The sequence below is a fragment of the Thamnophis sirtalis genome, unplaced genomic scaffold, assembly GCF_051295495.1.
Source record: "Thamnophis sirtalis isolate CommonGarterSnake01/CBP01778 unplaced genomic scaffold, rThaSir2_p1.2 scaffold_6, whole genome shotgun sequence".
Classification (NCBI taxonomy): domain Eukaryota; kingdom Metazoa; phylum Chordata; class Lepidosauria; order Squamata; family Natricidae; genus Thamnophis; species Thamnophis sirtalis.
In genome coordinates, this window is record NW_028261386.1 from 97,929,915 (window position 1) to 97,948,705 (window position 18,791).

General features: G+C 39.2%; 1 protein-coding gene across 5 annotated transcripts in view; it reads right to left on the minus strand.

Moving 5' to 3' along the window:
- Positions 1 to 4,797: 4,797 nt before the first annotated feature.
- Positions 4,798 to 18,791, minus strand: part of NKAIN2 (sodium/potassium transporting ATPase interacting 2) — a 595,332-nt gene continuing 581,338 nt past the window's right edge. For 3 of the 5 annotated variants that reach the window (XM_087718532.1, XM_087718534.1, XM_087718536.1), the window contains 2 exons: positions 17,828 to 17,909; positions 4,798 to 8,727 (listed from right to left, as the gene is read on the minus strand). In XM_087718532.1, coding sequence (XP_087574658.1) covers positions 8,718 to 8,727; positions 17,828 to 17,909 — 92 coding nt within the window. In that variant the 3' untranslated portion in view covers positions 4,798 to 8,717. Of the gene's footprint in view, positions 8,728 to 17,823; positions 17,910 to 18,791 lie in introns of those variants that run through there. The other 2 variants (XM_087718533.1, XM_087718535.1) reach the window with 1 other exon arrangement.

Sequence of the window (18,791 nt, forward strand, 5' to 3'; positions counted from 1 at the left end):
GTTTTTCAGGCAATATTTTCAGACAACTTCCTCATTTGCACCATAGCATGGCACAAACATGACAACATCTTTTTTTCTGCTGTGTCCTCATGATGTTGCCTTCATTTCATTCTCAGCTCAGGAGTGAAACAGGCATAAGTCATCCTTAACTGTAGAGAATTAATTTTCTCCCTTATTCCAGGACTTTCCAAAGGCAGCGTAAAGTCACAAAACCTGTTGGGCTTTGCCACTATTTATCTTGGAAGGAAGTCAGATGACTGTAGTGCTAAGCAAAAGAAGCAGGACAGGGATGAGCTATAGGGATAGCAGATTTCATGCTGGTAATTACTTTTTTGCTGATTCAAGAATGGTTGGATAGTGCTATAAATTATAATGGGTAGGATACTTACTCTTCTACAAATGTTTTAAAATTTGGACTCAGCAATCATATGAAATAGTTATGCACATTCTCTACATTCAGTGATGCCTAAGGTAGTTTTCCCCCTCCCAATCTTTTTGCAGCATCGTAGCTAGAGTAACAATTCTGACACGTAGGCAATTAACCTCTGTGATATTTTGTGTCTTCCTTCCTGTGCATAGAATATGGTTGAATCTAGTTGGCATACTGCATGCTTGTGGGTAACTGATCACATTTTGATAAAGTGAAATATTGTGTGTTGTTCTGGGTTAAAGGTAAGGTAAGGTTGTTGTTTTTTTTAAAGTTAAGAAATAGTTTTTCAGGTACGTGAGGCTGATAAGTTGAACTGATTCTGGGTCAGAACATTTTAATAGGCAGTAGGACAAAAGGGGCGTGCTAGCTCAGCGGCTAAGACGTTGAGCTTGTCGATCAGAAAGGTCAGCCGTTTGGCAGTTCAAATCTCTAGTGCTGTGTAATGGAGTGAGCTCCTGTCAACCTAGCAGTTCAAAAGCATGTAAAAATGCAAGTAGAAAAATAGTGACCACCTTTGGTGGGAAGCTAACAGTATTCTGTGTGCCTTCGGCATTTAGTCATGCTGTCCACATGACCACGGAAATGTCTTCAGACAACACTGGCTCTTCGGCTTTGAAACAGAGATGAGCACCGCCCCCTAGAGTCAGGAACAACTAGCACATATGTGTGAAGGGAACCTTTACCTTTACCTAGGACAAGTATGTGTGTTTTGTTTGAATTACACTCGGCATTAGGACTATATATCATCATATGGAAAAATCACTGATATTCATCCCAACTACTGACAGATTATTCAGAAGAATGAATAGTATCTATATATTGCTACCTGTGGAAGGCTTTCATTGCATTAAAAACTGTTATGAATTATTCACGTTTTTCAAGATATTCTTCCCCATTTGAGGTATACTAAATTCTTGATTCACTGTCCCCCATGATAGGTATATCTTGATGCACTATGCCAATTCCATAGATCCAACATAGAGGCAGTTCTTGACTTACAACCACAATTGAACCCAACATTTATGTTGTTAAGTGAGACATTTGTTAAGTTAGTTTTGCCCAATTTTATGAACTTTCTTGCCACAGTTGTCAAGTAAATCATTGCAGTTGATAAGTTAGTAACTCAATTGTTAAGTGAATCTGGCTTCCCGAAGTTGCTTGTCAGAAACTTGCAAAAGGGCCCTGGGACATTGCATCGGTCATAAATATGAACAAGTTGCCAATCATTTTGATCATATGATCATGGGGATGCTGCAAAGGTTGTAACTGAAAAACAAGTCACTTTTTTCAGTGCTGTTGTAACTTTGAATGGTCACTAAATGAACTGTAATTACCCAAGTAAAGGACTACCTGTACAGCCACATATATATTTACATCACAGAATCACAACATTGGGTGTGGCTGATAACTTTATATCATGTATACTAATTAAAGCATTCCAGAACATCTGTCAGTTGTGATGAAAATTGCTCCATGTTGCCAAATCTGCTTACTTTACTAAGGGATTATTATTTTTGGATTGGGCTCATTGCATTGTCATTTATTCATGGTCAACATAGAAGCATTTTTGAGGGGTAGGAGATATTTACTGTTATATAGTAATAAAGGAGAATATTTGTAGCTGAGGGTTGACATGAAGGCTCTTTGGTGCTCTCTGAGCCGGGTTGTTTTCTTGCAGATATTTCATTACCCAAACTAGCTAACATCATTAGTGCTAAAAAGGAGTGCTTTACTACTACTAATGATGTTACCTAGTTTGGGTAATAACATGACTTCAAGAAAACAACCCAGCTCAGAGAGGACCAAGGACCCCTCACTGTTATATAGTTTTAGAGCCACATTTGTATAGCTACTAGAACTTTACCCAACTTCTGATCATGCCCATTTCCTGAAAACACCAGAAAGCAAAATGTCATTTATGAATTAAGTAAGTCCCCCCTGCCCCAGGTGTCACAGACATGCAGTAATTTCCTTTTGAACAACTTGAGAAGTTCCCAAAATAATACTATCAAATGGTATGATCGCTATAGTAAATTTGGTGCAATTTTGGCCTTATTGAATCTGTGAAAATCCATGGACAGCATCAAACAATGAGAATACTTGAGCATTTGTAAGTACCAGGAGAGTGTTATCTACAGTTAGATACGGAGGCTTTATATGAGCCTGGGGAGGGTGAAAAGAGCCTCCCCCACCCCCCGGAGGCCCTCTGGAGGCATAATGAGCTTCCCTGAAGCCTCTGGAGTGCAAAAACCCGGCCCTACAGGCAAACTGGAAGTTTGGCAACGGACTTCCGGTTTGCTCGGAAGGTCGTTTTGACTGCTCTGGAGGCTTCAGGGAAGCCTCCTGAAGGTCCCTGAAGCCTTCGGATCGCTTAAAACAACCTTCTGAGCAAACCGGAAGTGACTTCTGCTTTGCTTGGAGAGTCGTTTTGACTGCTCCGGAGGCTTCCTGAAGGTCCCTGAAGCCTCCAGAGAGCGTCTGGGGGGGGGAGGCTGTTTTTGCCCTCCCCAGGCTCCTATAAAGCCTCTGGAGCCTGGGGATGGTGAAAAAAGCATGCAAAAATGGGGGGGTCGTGCCTGTAGTGCGCGCATGCACACTGGGGAGGTCACGCATTGCATTATGGGTGCGGCATGCCCACACACGACGCCCCTGCACTCCCCCCACTTATGGCACATGAGCCAAAAAAGGTTCGCCATCGCTGCCCTAAAGCCTTTGGTACAGATGCGTCTCAGCCCCAAAGATTATTTATTTGATCAAGAGGCACATATGCATTAAACTCACATTTCTCTGCACTGGATATTGGGATAAGATACCTTAGAATGTAGATATTCTTGCTGCCAGAGCTTGCAGCAAACATGTATGAGGTGAAGTAGGTTCTAGAAAGTTCTGTAGATAGATCTGAAATAAGACTTTCCTCAAGTCCCCTACCCCTTCTAAAGTTCATTATGTGATCACTGATTTGCGAAGATATTTCTTATGATTTGGCCAAACCTGCAAGGTATACAGTGCATTATTTCTGTAAATTATCTTGACTGAGGAGAAAAACTGGTCTGATCTACTTGTTTGCCAGATTCTGCCTCTGTGTATAGGACTTCTTTGCACAACATTAAGGTTTCTTGCCCTGAACTTGACCATTGACGAGTTTCTTATCATTTACCTTTTCCAAGATTAAAGGAATTTTCACTAGTGGCTTTTGGAATAAAGCCATAGTGTCCAGAATTAGTCTGTTCCCATTTATTTGACCCCAAATCACAATCTGCTCTCTTATGCAGCAATATTTAATATATTTCAGCAGATTTCCCACCAAAGTGTCCTTTGGCTGAAACAAACCCATTGGTTTGTCTCAAGCATAAAATATTTTCAAATTTTCTCAAATGGAGAAAGTCAATCTTATCTTCAGCAGCAGCAGCAAAAGGAAAAGAGGTATACATTTTTTTTCCTGCCGACGGCCATATAGCATAAATGAGGGCATATACCTGAATTTCTTTTTTGTGCAATTTCAGTAGCAAAAAAACCCAAACCTATTTCCAATCAGAAGATCCCAGAGGGCTATTAAAATCAAAGGCCTTTGGTTGGAAACTTTTCTCAAGAAATGTAAGATTTCGGAAGAGAGTTCTACTCATCTCAGGAATCTCTAAAGCTAAAAGATAATTTAGATTTCTAACATAATCATTTTTTTATAAAATGGCTCAAAACTTTCAGCTAAATTACAATGCAGTATTTTAGTTTGTTTCCAATAACTATATTTATATTCTAAGGGGTTATAAGTCCTGAATAAGTTTTTGTTATGGAAAACAATGCTCCACATGTAACTTTTATTATTTTTTCCTGGGATTGTGCTTGAGATATAAGATGTTAAATTATTTTTTTGCTGTTCTCTCACCTTTCCCTCTGCTAACCATCTTGCAGACTGCCCAACCATGTTTTAATTTGCTATCCTCAGAAATGATGGCAATCACTTGAGTGTTGTGAGCATGGAAATAAGAATGAGCTACCAAGTTTGATCAATTTGAAAAGTAGCACATCAGCTGCAACAGAAGTATTAGGAGATGGCCATCTGGGGAAATTAATCAGAACTCAGTTACTTTGTTTGTTCCTGGAGATCAAGATTGTTTTTTCTGCAGAAATTAAGATGATAATCATTCAGTCGAAGAACAGTATAATTGAGCAAAGTTTTCATAGTGTTAAATTTTCAAAGAAAAATAATAATGTGAAAAGCTGTTCAAATGAATGGCAGAGACATTGTTTTAATATAGATATGGTATCACACCCTCTCAACAGGGATTATTTAAAGCAGTGCCTTAATATTACTGAAAGTCTATTATAGACTTTAAATTCACTGATGGGGAGGCAATAAAAAGGCATAGTTTAATAGCAGAGATTTTATTATACAGTTTGAGTTCTAGAAAAAGCCTTTTAATGTCAGTGGATAATGAAAATACCGGTCACCTTTGACTGAGTTAAAATGATGTCATGACCTCACAATTTCTATTCAGTCCTGACATATCTATGTGGAGCACAGCTCACAATTGCTTTCTTGTAAATATAATAGGAATTTTTTGGGGTGGTATTTTTGTTCCTTCAAGAATGACAGATCAGAAAAAAAAGCTGTGAATAGTATCAGAGGACCATAAAAACTGGGAAACCTATATATTTTTTCCATTTATTTTTTAAAATGCAAATTACACTAGTTAGTCAAAAAAGGTCACCTTTTGTTAAAAATACATTCAGAATTAACAAATGACTCTTAAGAAAAAAAGAGAGAGACATTTGGATTGTTAACACTTGCCTTTTGAATATTTGGATTTATAACAATAACAGAAAGCCCAGTCTAGAAAAATAACATACTTCATTGGATTTTGAAGAGCACACAGCTGTATAATTCAAGTGTTCAAATATTCTCACACTACTGTGCTCTTAAATTTTTTTCCATAGTGGATTTGTCAACTCAGTCATTGTTGTAATAATTCTTTTGGAATGGTACTGATTCTGCTGCACAAGAATGAAAATAAATGCCTGGTCCCATTTCTGTCCACGTGTTTAATGTATATAGGTTTGTGCAGGCATATTTCTATATAGTGGACAATGTTTTATTTAAATTTAGAATTCTCATTGCCTCAAAATTCTCTGGTCTTATTCAAATGTACTTTCTAGCCTCTTCCTGGATCAACAGGCCTCATCCAAACACAGAAACCTGTTTTTCTTCCTGCCATCTGCTCTGCTACTTACACCATCATCTACAGATACTGTGCTATGCTCCAAATAATTGCTGATGCTCAAAATCATGTTTCTTATAAAGTCTAGTATAGCTGATTATAGGCCTGCAAAACTTTCCATGCTGTTTATGGAGGCTCTTGATTCTTTACATGAAGACAAATATGCCCACAGGCCCAGTAATGTATCAACGCATAGAATATATGGGAATGTTCCACCTTCTTCTTATTCACTTACGTCCCATACTGGATGATTTGCTTCTCCCTATGAGTGTGTGTGTGTGTGTGTGTGTGTGTGTGTGAGAGAGAGAGAGAGAGAGAGGGAGAGGGAGAGAGAGAGAGAGAGAGAGAGATACATAAACCATGATATATCTATATTGTTATTATATTAAGTAACAGAAAAATGACTCTTTCCTTAACTGTATCAAAGTAAACATTTGATGTAGAAGTACAGGAATGCCTTAATTTAGAATGTGGCACAAAGCAGGAATTGGTGAAATGTGCTTAGTTTGAGCTCAATAATTCTAAACTAGAAGAATCACATGGGATTTGCTCAGGGGAATGACAGTAAGCACAATTTAATTGGTCCCCAGCATGTATGATGTACTGTATGCTTTTGTTTATGTAATGTCTCTTTTGAATAGAATTGAACTGCTGGTGACTTCACAAACATGCAATTCTCTTCAAAATGATGCAAAACTGGTTACCCATTGCCCTCCAGTTATATTATAGGGCAAAACTATGTACCTAATTGTAATATTAAAAGAATTAAGTTATAAAGTGTTCAGTGAAAGTGAACTAGTGCATAAATTATGCAATGGATCCTTATTTCTTCTTAATAAGACTTTGAGATACAGGACAGTTAGCATTTTAAGATGTCTAAACTTCTGATTTAGAATCTACAAATCTACTTTTAAAAATACTTTGTCCTATTTTATCGGGTGCACAATGTCAGTGAGAGAACATTTCATCAAACCTGCTGCTTTAATGATTTGAATGTAAACCTATACATTTGTCTTGACTTTATGCTGTTTACTGCAGAGTCATCCCATTTTTTCATTGATATTAAGGATAATAAATGTAAAAAACAAGTTTGGGGAGACAATCCATATATCATATACTCCAGACTAATTTCACTGGTAATAAGTAAATTTCAGGTCTACAAGAGTTGTGCCTCTTGATGGTGACCAAATATAATTAAATTGCAAACAACCATTAAAACTGAAAGCATCTTTAGAAGCTTAACTAAAGCAACAGTACATATACTATCATTACTACTACTGGTGTTGATATAACCACACAGAGGCTTAATTATAAGCTCTATATTTTTGGGGAATTTTCAAGTACTATTTTATATACATTTCATTATTGTATTATAGATCAATGTGGTGTTCCACTCATATCTCTGTTACTGATGTGACATTTATTGCTGGAACCAATTAGTTTTTGTTTCTGTTAGAAATACCTGTTCTATTGTCATTCAGGTGGCATTTTTGTAAATACACTGGTAAGTATGGTACGTATACACTGGTGGTAATGGGTAAAAGATGAACTGTCTTATTTCTAGGGTACTTGTACTGAGAATTACTATAGTGGATGGTGGCTATCTAGGCCATATAGAATTGAAACATTTGGCAAGTGCAGACAAAAGTTATTTGAAGAAGCTGCAGTGGGCTAAGAAGACCCTAACCCAGCAAGTGCCTAATGATGTATTTGTAGGTTTTAAATAAAGAAATTAGGGCAATTCAAGTAAAAAAAAAGCCTGAGCAATATAACTCTTCCCAAAGAAAAACCACTGCAGTAGTTGAATATACAGCTCAAATTCAGAATACAGACGCTTCTAGGAGTCAAAGAGTATTTCATAGACATTGACCTACTAGTAAAGTTTTCAAAGGCATCTTGTTGCCAACTACATAACAGCACAGGTTTTTTTTAGCCACAAAAATACAGGAAGATAAGTTACACATTCTAACACACAACAGTTTCCCCAGTACCACAAAAAAAGGTTTTCAAAAATCTCACCAATGCAACTACTCCCACCCCAACGTAAAAACAAAAAAGAACAGAATCCAGAAAGATCTTATATGCTGCAGGTTTTCAGTGTTTTTTTTTAAAAAGCTCACTTACGTAAGGTTTTCAACTGGAATTAGTTATAAAAGAGTAAACATTGTTAATACTTATGCAGTTGGCCTCTGTCAATAGAAATAGGCATATATCTCTGTTATTAGTAAAAGACATAGGTTAGAATCATTTATAAAAGCACCTAGAGTGCATTCACTAAAAGGAGCACTGAGTTTGCACTTTCTTTAGTTATTGTTTAGTCAAAGTTCCTTTTCCTGGCATTCCCCAGCTCCCAAAGTGTCCAGTTCTTTTAAAATACATTGAAGTAATTTGAAACTAGGTATTCTGGAAGCTTAACCATAATGCACTTTTTTTTCTGACAGATTTTTTTTTAATACAGACATCTCCGGAATGGTGGGAGCGTAGTTTATTACCTGACACAGCTTTATAATTTTTGTTTAGAATTCATGAACAGTATGGTTGATCCTAAAGGAAGTGATTTCAGAGAGCTCTCATCAAAGTTCTCAGTATGTGACTTAGTATGGGTTAAGGCAAGCATATATTAAACAGCCTTTAGGGCAAACAACTTCCTGTCTACTGACTTCAGCTTCAGCATTATCTAAAGATCTTTAATCTGTATGGACTAAGAAGACATGGCTCCAGACAGAGTACAAAAGAGCCTCAAATAGCTAAAACAGATGAGATTGTTTCATAAATCAGAGGCAAGTGCAAAAAAAAAAGGCAGAAGGTAGATAGTGGCCAGGAGATGGCATCACTGCTTTTTTTTTAAAACCTTCTGTGCAAAAACTTGGAAAATCAAAGTTGGGAGTGACTGGATCTTGTGCATTTCTGCCAGCACTAGCTAGACAGAGAGGCCCTTGTCTCTGAGTGTTCTATTATATATTGAAACAGAAAAGTTAAGTCTTCTTTCATTCTTCTGCAACCTGTAGGAGGCTGTGCAAGAAGTAGATCTTTGTCCAGTCTTTCATCCCCAGGACAGATTTAGTTTGTGTCTACTTAGACCTAGAAAGAAAGAGGAAAAAAAAGATAAAGACATTTTGTCACAAATATAACATATCCTTCATCAGTTCCCTTTGAACAGGCATCATGAGCTTGGCCCTTCTCCAAAATTATCTTAATCCATTTCTACTCTAAAGTTCTTGTTTAAACTACGGTTAAACTACAGTAGAACTACAAAAAAAATGCCACACCATTTAATATCATAGAATATCAGAACAATTCAAAGTTAATTGAAAGGGTGAACAGGTATTTTGGTTTGACCCTGGAAATCCGGTTGCCTTTTCTATGTGATATTCTCCTGATATTCTTTATAGTGTATACATGTATATCAATACATGTATACTATTGTATAGCAATAGCACTTAGACTTATATACCGCTTCATAGTGCTTTTACATCCCTCTCTAAGTGGTTTACAGAGTCAGCATATTGCCCTCAACAATCTGGGTCCTCATGTTACCCACCTCAGAAGGATGGAAGGCTGAGTCAACCTTGAGCCGGTTAGATTTGAACTGCCGAACTGCAGCTAGCAATCAGCGGAAGTAGCCTGCAGTACTGCACTGTGCCACCTTGACTCTTTATATACATTATTCACCTTGATATTTTCCTACTAGTTGCACCAATAGCAACAATCTGATACCTGAAGAGATGGGAGAGGGTGGTTGAGATTGTGGTCCTTATCCATTTCATGTTTCCATTTAATAATTGTTTTGCTTTTCTAGAGGAATGTTAAGGGAAGAGGAAATGATAAGAGTGAAGAATTTCTCTCTAAATCTAGTGTTAACTTCCTAATTTGCAAGTCTTAGAGCAACTCCTCCATAGGGCCAATAGTGAAACCAGCTGGGAATTCTATTTCAACACTGTTTAGATAACCTTAGATTTCTGACTCCATTTGAAAACCAGTGTATTGCAGTTAGAGTTGTCTCAGGTTTCTTCATGTTATCTGGGCACTGTGAGTGATAAGGTGACAACTGTTGGCTGTTTCTCAATAGAACAATAGGATCAAATCTCAGTGAACTGTACAAGGGGATATGATACAACTGACATTTGTTTTGGCTCTTAGGGACATAGTGGATTATAAGCAAACAATGACATTCTAAGTTTGCTCTTCTAGCTTAGAGAAGAAGCACAACAAAATGTGGAGAGGGAAATGTGATAACAAAATGGATCAGGGCTTTAAAGGTAGAGTCTTTGAAATCTGGACAGCATAAAGGTTTATTAATACATGCATAAATATTTTTACATGATCACAAATGATGGAATCAATGTAAAGTGTCTAAATCTTTATGGATTCCACTGAGTGAATCCCAATATGGCTTAAGATGGATCACAAGATCTGAACTTCCTTATCTAAAGGTTTCATTTAAAGAAGCATATTGTATGTCATTGAATTTGTGGCTCCACATAGATCAGAGGACATGCATGACTGAAATACTTCACACTATGACATACAAAATCCTTCAATAGTAGCAAGCTGTTCTTGAGCAATTCTTCCAATACAACCAGCATCTGATTTCTTTCCTTTCCTCCCCACCTCTTTTCTGTCAACCCAGTTGTATCTCTTCTGTAAGGATTTCCTAGTATATCTGCCATTACATAACTCAAAATTTAGTTGGTACTAATTTTTAATCTGTTGATACAAAATTCATTTCTAAGATTCAATTCCATTTGCCAAACAAAGCCAAAGTTTCGCTTTCTTGTTGACATGCTAAAGCCTCACAGAATATAATCACTGCAGAAATCCATGTCATAATCAAGTTGGTTATTTAACATTTATTAGGCTATATTTAGACTGGTTATTTATCACAAATCAGGACATAGAGTATTTTGCTTAAGTTGTGCTTGATTGTGTCAACTGAGGCAGAAGCTTTAGCCTCCTAATAAATGAAAGGAAAATAATTTCTAAGCACTTCTGGTTCTCTCTATATATCTTCTCTGCCTTTCCCCTACTCTTTCTCTTCTCCCTTATGACTGTATTTTCCTGAAAATAAGACAGGGGCTTATTTACTTTTGACCCCCAAAATAAGCTCTTAGCCTTATTTTGGCGGAAGCCTTATTATTTTTGAGGTGTAGGGCACTGTTCCCTCTAAGGTGCGCGGCTGCGCAGCCGCGCACGTGGCAAGAAACCCCCGCGCAGCAGTTTCTAACTGCCGCACAGAGATTTCTATCAAAGCAAACGTGGGGAAGTCCTTTGCAGGCGGCTAGAACTGGCCGCCCGCAAAGGACTTCCCCAGACTGGGAGAGATATTAAAAAAAAACGGCGGTCCTTCTAGCTCGCTTTGTTGCTTGGTTTGCTGCAGCCCTGGGGAGCCACGGAGAGGGCGAGTCAGAGGCAGCCCAGCACCTGGTGTCCCCCCCGCCTCGGCGGCACCGAGATGGCTCTCCTGGATGCCCGACCTGCCGATATCTCCGTCCCCCCGCTTTCCGCCTTCCAGAAGCCCTCGCTTCGGGCGCTTCTGGCTCTTTTCTTTCCTCCCATCCCTTGCCCTGCTTTCTGCTCGAACGGAATATCTGTTGCTGCCTCCTCCTCCCCCAACAGCACTGCTGGATTTGCCGCCCAACGCTGCGGCTGAGGTGAAGCCGCCAAAGCTCCTGCCAGCACCCCTGCTTAGGTGAGGTGTTCCGAGTGGAGGGGGAGGCACTGCCGCCACTGCCATGGGCGGGGGCGCCTGCGGGAGCTTTGGCGGCTTCACCTCGGCTGCAGCGCTGGGCAGCAAATGTGGTGGTCCTCTTGGAGGAGGAGGGGGAGGTGGCAGGAGTTATTCTGGTGGGGGGAAGTCTCGTCGGCATCTTCAGCGGCAGCCCTGCTCCCTGTGAAAAAACCCGAAGATGGAGCAGATCCACGCAGATGACGTTGCCGCAACATGACTGGAGGAGGAATTCTGGGAGTTGAAGTCCACAGTCTTAAGCTGTCAGGTTTGAAGATCCCTGTGTTTTTTTCCCTAAAGGGTTATGGGTGCAAGAATCTTGTAACTTGACAGCTTTAAGACTTGCATGCTTCACTGCCAGAGTTTCTGAGCCAACATGACTGGAGGAGGAGGAATTCTGGGAGTTGAAGTCCACAGTCTTAAGCTGTCAGGTTTGAAGATCCCTGTGTTTTTCCCCCTAAAGGATTATGGGTGCAAGGATCTTGTAACAGCTTTAAGACTTGCATGCTTCACTGCCAGAGTTTCTGAGCCAACATGACTGGAGGAGGAATTCTGGGAGTTGAAGTCCAAAAGTCTTAAAGCTGTCAGGTTTGAAGACCCCAGAGGTTTTTTTTCTAAAGGGTTAGGGGCGCGAGGGTGTTGTAACAATAGCTTTAAGATTTGCGTGCTTCAAAAGCTAGACGTTCTGAGCCAACATTTTGGTTGCTAAGCAGGACCGTTGTTAAGTGATACTGATATTATATAACACTTTTAATTAAGCAGGTACCTTGAATAAACATAACTTTGAGTTTCAAATAATACTGATTTTGTTGTTGTCTTAGGTGACATCTGTTAAAAAAATTCAGGTGCTCAGGCATGAAAATATGCTGCTCAATCACTATACTTTTCCGCTCACACTGAAAAAAAATTAGAGGGAACATTGGTGTAGGGGGCAGTGAGTGTGATCACCTTATGGCTGCTGCCGTGTTGCAATATTTTTGGAGAGGGCTTATTTTAGTGCATGCGCTCAAAAGCCCGATTGGGCTTATTATCTGGTGAGGTCTTATTTTCAGGGAAACAGGATAGAAGAAAAAAGAAATAACATACTTTGAGGGCTTTTACTCACTACTGGAGGCAAATAATTTCTGATTACTTTTTGGCCCATTAGAATTAGAGATGCTCTACCTGCATTACTCACTAACAGTAGTATTATTTAAGCTGGGTCAAGAGGTACAAATGGCTCAATAGCAGTTTTTGTTCTTCCTTGCCTTGTGTCCTTTAGAGACCTTCCAGAGCAGGGGTGTCAAACTGGTGGCCTACAGGCCAGATGTGTCACATGCAAGCCGTGCCCACCCTAGTTCCGCAAATGGGGAAAAGTCACAAAATATCACGTGTTGGCAATGTGACGCGGCGAGTTTGACACCTGTGTTCTAGAGGAACTAAGTTACTGGCAGTACTATTACCACTTTATTTTACAGTGCGATAAAACTTAAGGAGTAAAAGAGAGGAATGAAAGAGGAATATGATCCTGCCTAGCATCAGTAAAATTATAGACTACATGTGGAACAAGTGGATTGGAGGTAAATCTGTCAAGAAAAGATACTCAGCCTGAGGGACCACAACTTGGCAATGTCGTTCCCAGTAACATGTAGCACTATTTTTAACTTTCTGAAATGTGGACAAAAGTACAGGATTAACACAACCTGGCTATCCAAAAGTACCTATCATCTGAAACATGACACCCTTTCTTGGTCTTCCTAACCCCTGGATTATTATTTCTACTAAACTACTACCACATAGTCATTTCTCATCAAACTCTTAAGTTTTGGAGGAAAAAAAAAACATAGATATGGAATAGGAGACAGATAATTTTGGTTAGACAATACAGGGCGGGGCATAACCTTTTCCTAGGGGGTCACAGCAAGATCGACAGCAGTTTACAACTTCCGCGACACCTCATTTTAAAGCCCATAAAAAACTGAATTGAATGAGCTATTAAATGTTAAATTTGCTTTAAGAATGGCTGGAAAATTCGATTCGGAAGAACAAAGGATCATTGACAGAATAAAATGCATTGCCTTTCGATTTTCGTCATTTTCACAGCCAAGAAACTGCATTGGGTTTTGAAGGATAAAGGGGAATCCTGGGATGGCAGTTATTTCCGTGAGAAAATTTTATTGGAGAATGTCATTCCATTTCTCAGTGATCCAGACAATGTCTTGGTGGTTGGTGAGGCTGTCTTTCTTCATGACAAAGCTCCTTGCATGCGTGCAAATGCGACTCAGCAATTGTTAAAGGAAAACAATGTCGAATTTTGGGGCAATGACGTCTGGCCGGGAAATTCGCCAGATCTCAATCTGGCAGAGAACATTGGGGCCATAATTAAGGATGAAGTGGAAGCTCTGATGATTCAGGAGCAAGGTCAAAATCGATATTCGGTTGAAACTTTGAGAATGAATTTGGAAACTGTGTTGAAAAATCTGGAAAATCGAACGGAACTGTTTGAAGATTTGTTGTGTTCTTATCCACCTCGTTTGAATGCTGTTCGAAGGGCTAATGGTGGTCATACTGACTATTAAATCGTGTCAATAAACTCAGTTTTTGATGGGCTTTCGAATGGTGTATGAATTATTTGTGTTGTTATTACAAGTGTTGCTGTGACCCCCTAGGAAAAGGTTATGCCCCGCCCTGTACATCACCACAAAAAGACCCAGAAAGATGTTGCAGTCATTGCTATGTTTGTTTTAAACCATGGTTTGTATAATTACCATTTTAAAATCCTGGTTTGCCGAATAAGAGGCAGCTGGATTTACACAACAGTAACCCAATTATAGCAGTGGCAACTGAGTTTACACATTGCATTAGTCAAAATTACACATCATGTGGTGTGAATCCATCTGCTGGGCTATACCTGCTTCTTCTCAATGTCAGTTGGCTTGTAAGAATTTGTCAGACTGTAACAGTAGGTCCTCTGCTGCTTTATTAGAAATACTATGCTGAAGTTACCAACATATCAGTGAGGAAGCAGTTTAAAAATGAAACAAAGCAGAGTTTGAAATGTTCTTTCTGTACTCCCGTGTTTCAGCTATACGCTTCAAAATTTATGTTGACTCCTCCAGCCCTCCAGCTTCACGTTTAATAAGCTGCTCTCCAAGCAGCTATTCTCCAAGCCGAGAACATAAAAGAATGGAACAATATCTCAGCTAGGAAGCTCTGTATGTTGATGAAGAAAAAATGCAATTAAAATTGCTCTAAGTAGAGTTGTGTTAGGTGTATAGGTAGTCCTTGACTTATTGCCCATTGATTTTGCTTGTTAGGTCACAAAAGGTGATTGCATGGCCCAAGGACACTGCAACTGTCATAAATATGAACAGAGAAGCATCTGAATTTTGATCACAAGCTCACATGAGGATGCTGCTGTGATCGTAAGTGTGAAAAATGCGCATAAGTCTTTTTTTAGTGCTGCTGTAGCTTTGAATGGTCACTAAATGAAAGGTTGTAAATTGAGGACTACCTGTATAACATTTCAACAACAACAACCAAAGAGGAGAGGGTAAAACATTTTTCTGGACACATACAATTGAAAAACTTTATGTTAAAGCCACAGCCACAGTTTCCCAGTCACAGCCATGATAGGATCATGTGCTGCTATTTCTGGCTCTTATGACTACCAACCCAGAAGCTTCTGAAAACATTAAGAAAAAAAATTGCACATGGTATTTAATTATTGGAAAGCAGCTTATTAAACAGGCAGACCAATTCCATGCTAACATTATATATTGAAAGGAAAGGGCACAGAGATACCGTTTTCAATGTCCCTAAAATCTGGGATTCCCTTGCTGATTAGCATGGCATCTTAACAAAATAACAGATTTGGAAGGGACCTTGGAGGTCTTCTAGTTATAAGACTTCTAGTCTTATAATGTAATTGGGGTGTTCACAACACATGTCTGTAAGGCTGCCATCATATTAAGGTAAATGAGAGAGTTCCCTTCCAATCTTTTGAAACTTCAGCAGCCTTGAACTTTTCAATGTCACTGCTCTGATATTGGAAAAGGCAGGGCATAGATTGATGGTCATGACAAGCTTTAGATATCCTAGCTCCCCAATCTTCCTATCATGCCTTCTAATTAAGTCCTGGATTTAATACAAGTATGACACTGTACATACATGAAGATTATATTTATAGCCAAAATTGATTTATTTTGCTCTCCATTTTTGATCTCGTGGAGTTTTTGAAGAAGGGGAATTTTAGTATGTTGTGAATATTTTAATTTCCAATGTTTGTGTATTGTGAATATTTTAATTTCCAATGTTTGTGTGTTTTGTTTTTGATGACCTGATAGATTTAACTTGATCTGTTTAGTTCTTATGTTGTTTTAAGAATAGCCATCTTGGATGTGTGTGTGTGTGTGTGTGTGTGTGTGTGTGTATGTAGGTCTTTGGTTATTCGGGTTTTCTCCCGCGTAAAATTGGAGGTGTCTTGGGGACGTTTCGACAAAATCTCATTCGTCATCTTCAGGCTTCGTGCTTCCAGGAGCAATGTGAGATCTCGGCTGTTTCTTCCTTTTAACTGCCAGTGGGGGGTTGAGCTGATTGGGTGGGAGCTTGGCTGAGTTCTGATTGGGTGGAGGTGTGTTCTGATTGGTTGGGGGTTTGTGGTTCATGTAAGGATAGGAGGGGTTTAAAGTGGCTAATGGTGCATTTGCAGTCTGGCTTCTGGTCCTTGGTCGTGCCTCCTCATCAGTGTAGGTTTTTGTCTGCTGTCTTTGTGGATGTTTGGTGGTGACATCCTGTGTGGCTCTTGTGAGTGTGGGCCTGGTGTCATTCATCATGTTAGGGACTCGTTTATCAATAAGGGCAGACTTCCAAATGGCTGGCAGGCGGGAGGTATCGTCCCGCCTGTTCATGCTGTGTGGGCGTTTTTCTATCTCGATGGCTTCTCTGATTATTCTGTTGTTTAAATGTTGAGCACCCATGGGATCACTGCAGGCTACTTCAGCTGACTGCAGTTCTGCAGTTCGGCTGTTCAAATCTCACTGGCTCAGGATTGACTCAGCCTTCCATCCTTCCAAGGTGGGTAAAATGAGGATCTGGATTGTTGTTGGGGGCAATATGCTGACTCTGTACATTGCTTAGAGAGGGCTGAAAGCCCTATGAAGCGGTATATAAGTCTAACTGCTAACCTGCTTTTTTAAAAAAACAAAGCAAAACACAGACTATTTAGCTTAGTATTTTTCTTGCTTACTGACAAAAAGCTGTTCAAGGATTGGATCATGGGTCTCCAGGCCTTCCTGGAAACTGATTGTGGGACTTTATACATGCAAAGTATGAACAGTGCCATGAAGCTATGGTATTTCTCTTCCCGCTGCTTCAATAAAGTTGACTCAGTCCCTAAATCTAGAGATTTTTGCATTATCAGACAAAATAGTCATATCCTTTTACATAAAAAGTACCATATTTTTCGGAGTATAAGATGCACTGTTTTCCCCCCTAAAAGAGAGTGAAAATTTGGGTGTGTCTTGTGCATCAAATGTAGCCCTACCCACTCACCAGCCTCCCTCCTTCAGTCATTTTCGGCTTCCGCGTGTCACGTTTTAGACCTGTTTCAGGCTGCAGGGACTGCCACAAATCATTGCCACCTCTGTGCCTCACATTTTCACCAATCTCTGCTGCCTAGGACAGCCTGAAAATGCGATGTGCAGAGGCCAAAAATGGGGTGTACGGAGGCTGAAAACGGGAGGCACAGAGGCTAAAAACGGGAGGCACAGAGGCAGTGTTGTTCTGTGGCAATCCCTGCAGCCTGGAACAACTGATTGGGGGTATTCTGGGAAGCCGGTCCACCCGCCAATCAGCTGCTTATGCTAAATCGGGCTGCAATAACGTGCTGAAGCTGACCTGGATGTTCGCTATTTGCTGCAAGGATGCTAGTCAGAGGTAGGCTATGCTGGTAGGCAGTGGCAGAATTTTTTTTCTTGTTTTCCTCCCCCAAAACTAAGGTGCTTCTTATACTCTGGAGCGCCTTACACTCCGAAAAATATGGTATATTCATATGTTTTCTAATAGCCGTATGGATAAGCTGAACTTAACAGTAGGAGCAGGGAATGAGGAACACTTCATATAATGTAGTAAGCTGATTGTCCATAAGCTAGTTGATTTCCATTGAATGTCCACATTAATATGCTGGAGTTCCCAAACATTTTTTAAAAAACATTTCTTCCTGATGAAGTGGGCTTGATTAATGACAATCTCAGAGTTTGACCGGCCTAACACATCTGTCACCATTATATTCTACCTTTCAGTGCCTTTACACGAAGCTTTGCACAGGACAAAATGCCACATGCTATCAAAGTAATAATTTATTGGGAATACATTGTGAACTATCACCGAATAATTTTCTTTGAATTACAACAAGTAATTTTCTTTAATTTTTTAGTATGTCTCCAACAGTCCACTGAAGAGAATGTAGATACTCACATATACATTGGTTGTAGCTGTAAATGTGACGTCTTCTGTGGGCCTTGATAGCCGTAAGAGTCAAATCCACCTATGAAATCAACTGTAAAAGGAAAGCATTTTTTAAATTGCTGACATCATTCTTTGAAGGGCTAAATATAATGACTTTAAAACAGCTTTACATGAAGACTATATCAGCCAGCAGCTTCTCTTCCTGTCTTCAGGAAGATGCCAGTCACAAATTTATTAGTATCTATCTGTATAATAAAAAGAATTATACATTGGTTCTGTTGCCAGCAAGCAATCCACCTAGGTGGTGAGTATAAATTGCTCATTTATTGAAGCTACAAACAATGCAAAACCATTCCTTTGCAACTCCCAAATGTTTTAGCTAGTTGTGATTATAGGTATTACATATTTGCTGCCACACTGTGATTCCCTGAAAAAGAGATGCAAGCAGGTGGACAGTTCTTTTGAAAAAATAAAAGGCTTCAGCATGGGAGGAAAGAAGGGAGAAATGGAAAGAGAAAGAAATAAAAAAATAATCATGATTGCAGTGATCCATGGGGGGAAAGCCAAAATCCACAATGAGATGATAAACCTATTAGCACCAAAAAAAAAAAAAAAAAAAAAAGCATGTTGGTTTTGATTTCTCCAAAACTTTTAAATAGGCAAGATATTATCAAAAATAGGGGATAGGGAATAAGGAAAAGCAAAAAAAAAAAAAAAAAAAAAAAGAGGAAAAAGGAAAAAAGTCTATACATTTAGACTATAAGGTCAGTAGAATAAAATCAGCCCCAAAACATAAGCCCGGGTTGACTATATTGATATCACATAACCATGTGCATAAAATAATTGTTATTTTTCTCACTTCTGAAAACAAATATATTTAGTTCAGTCTATTTCTTATCAGAGATGCCTTGGCTTGGCATCAAAGAATCCCTATATGTTGATCAATATTAAAGACTGTGTAGACTATGGGTGT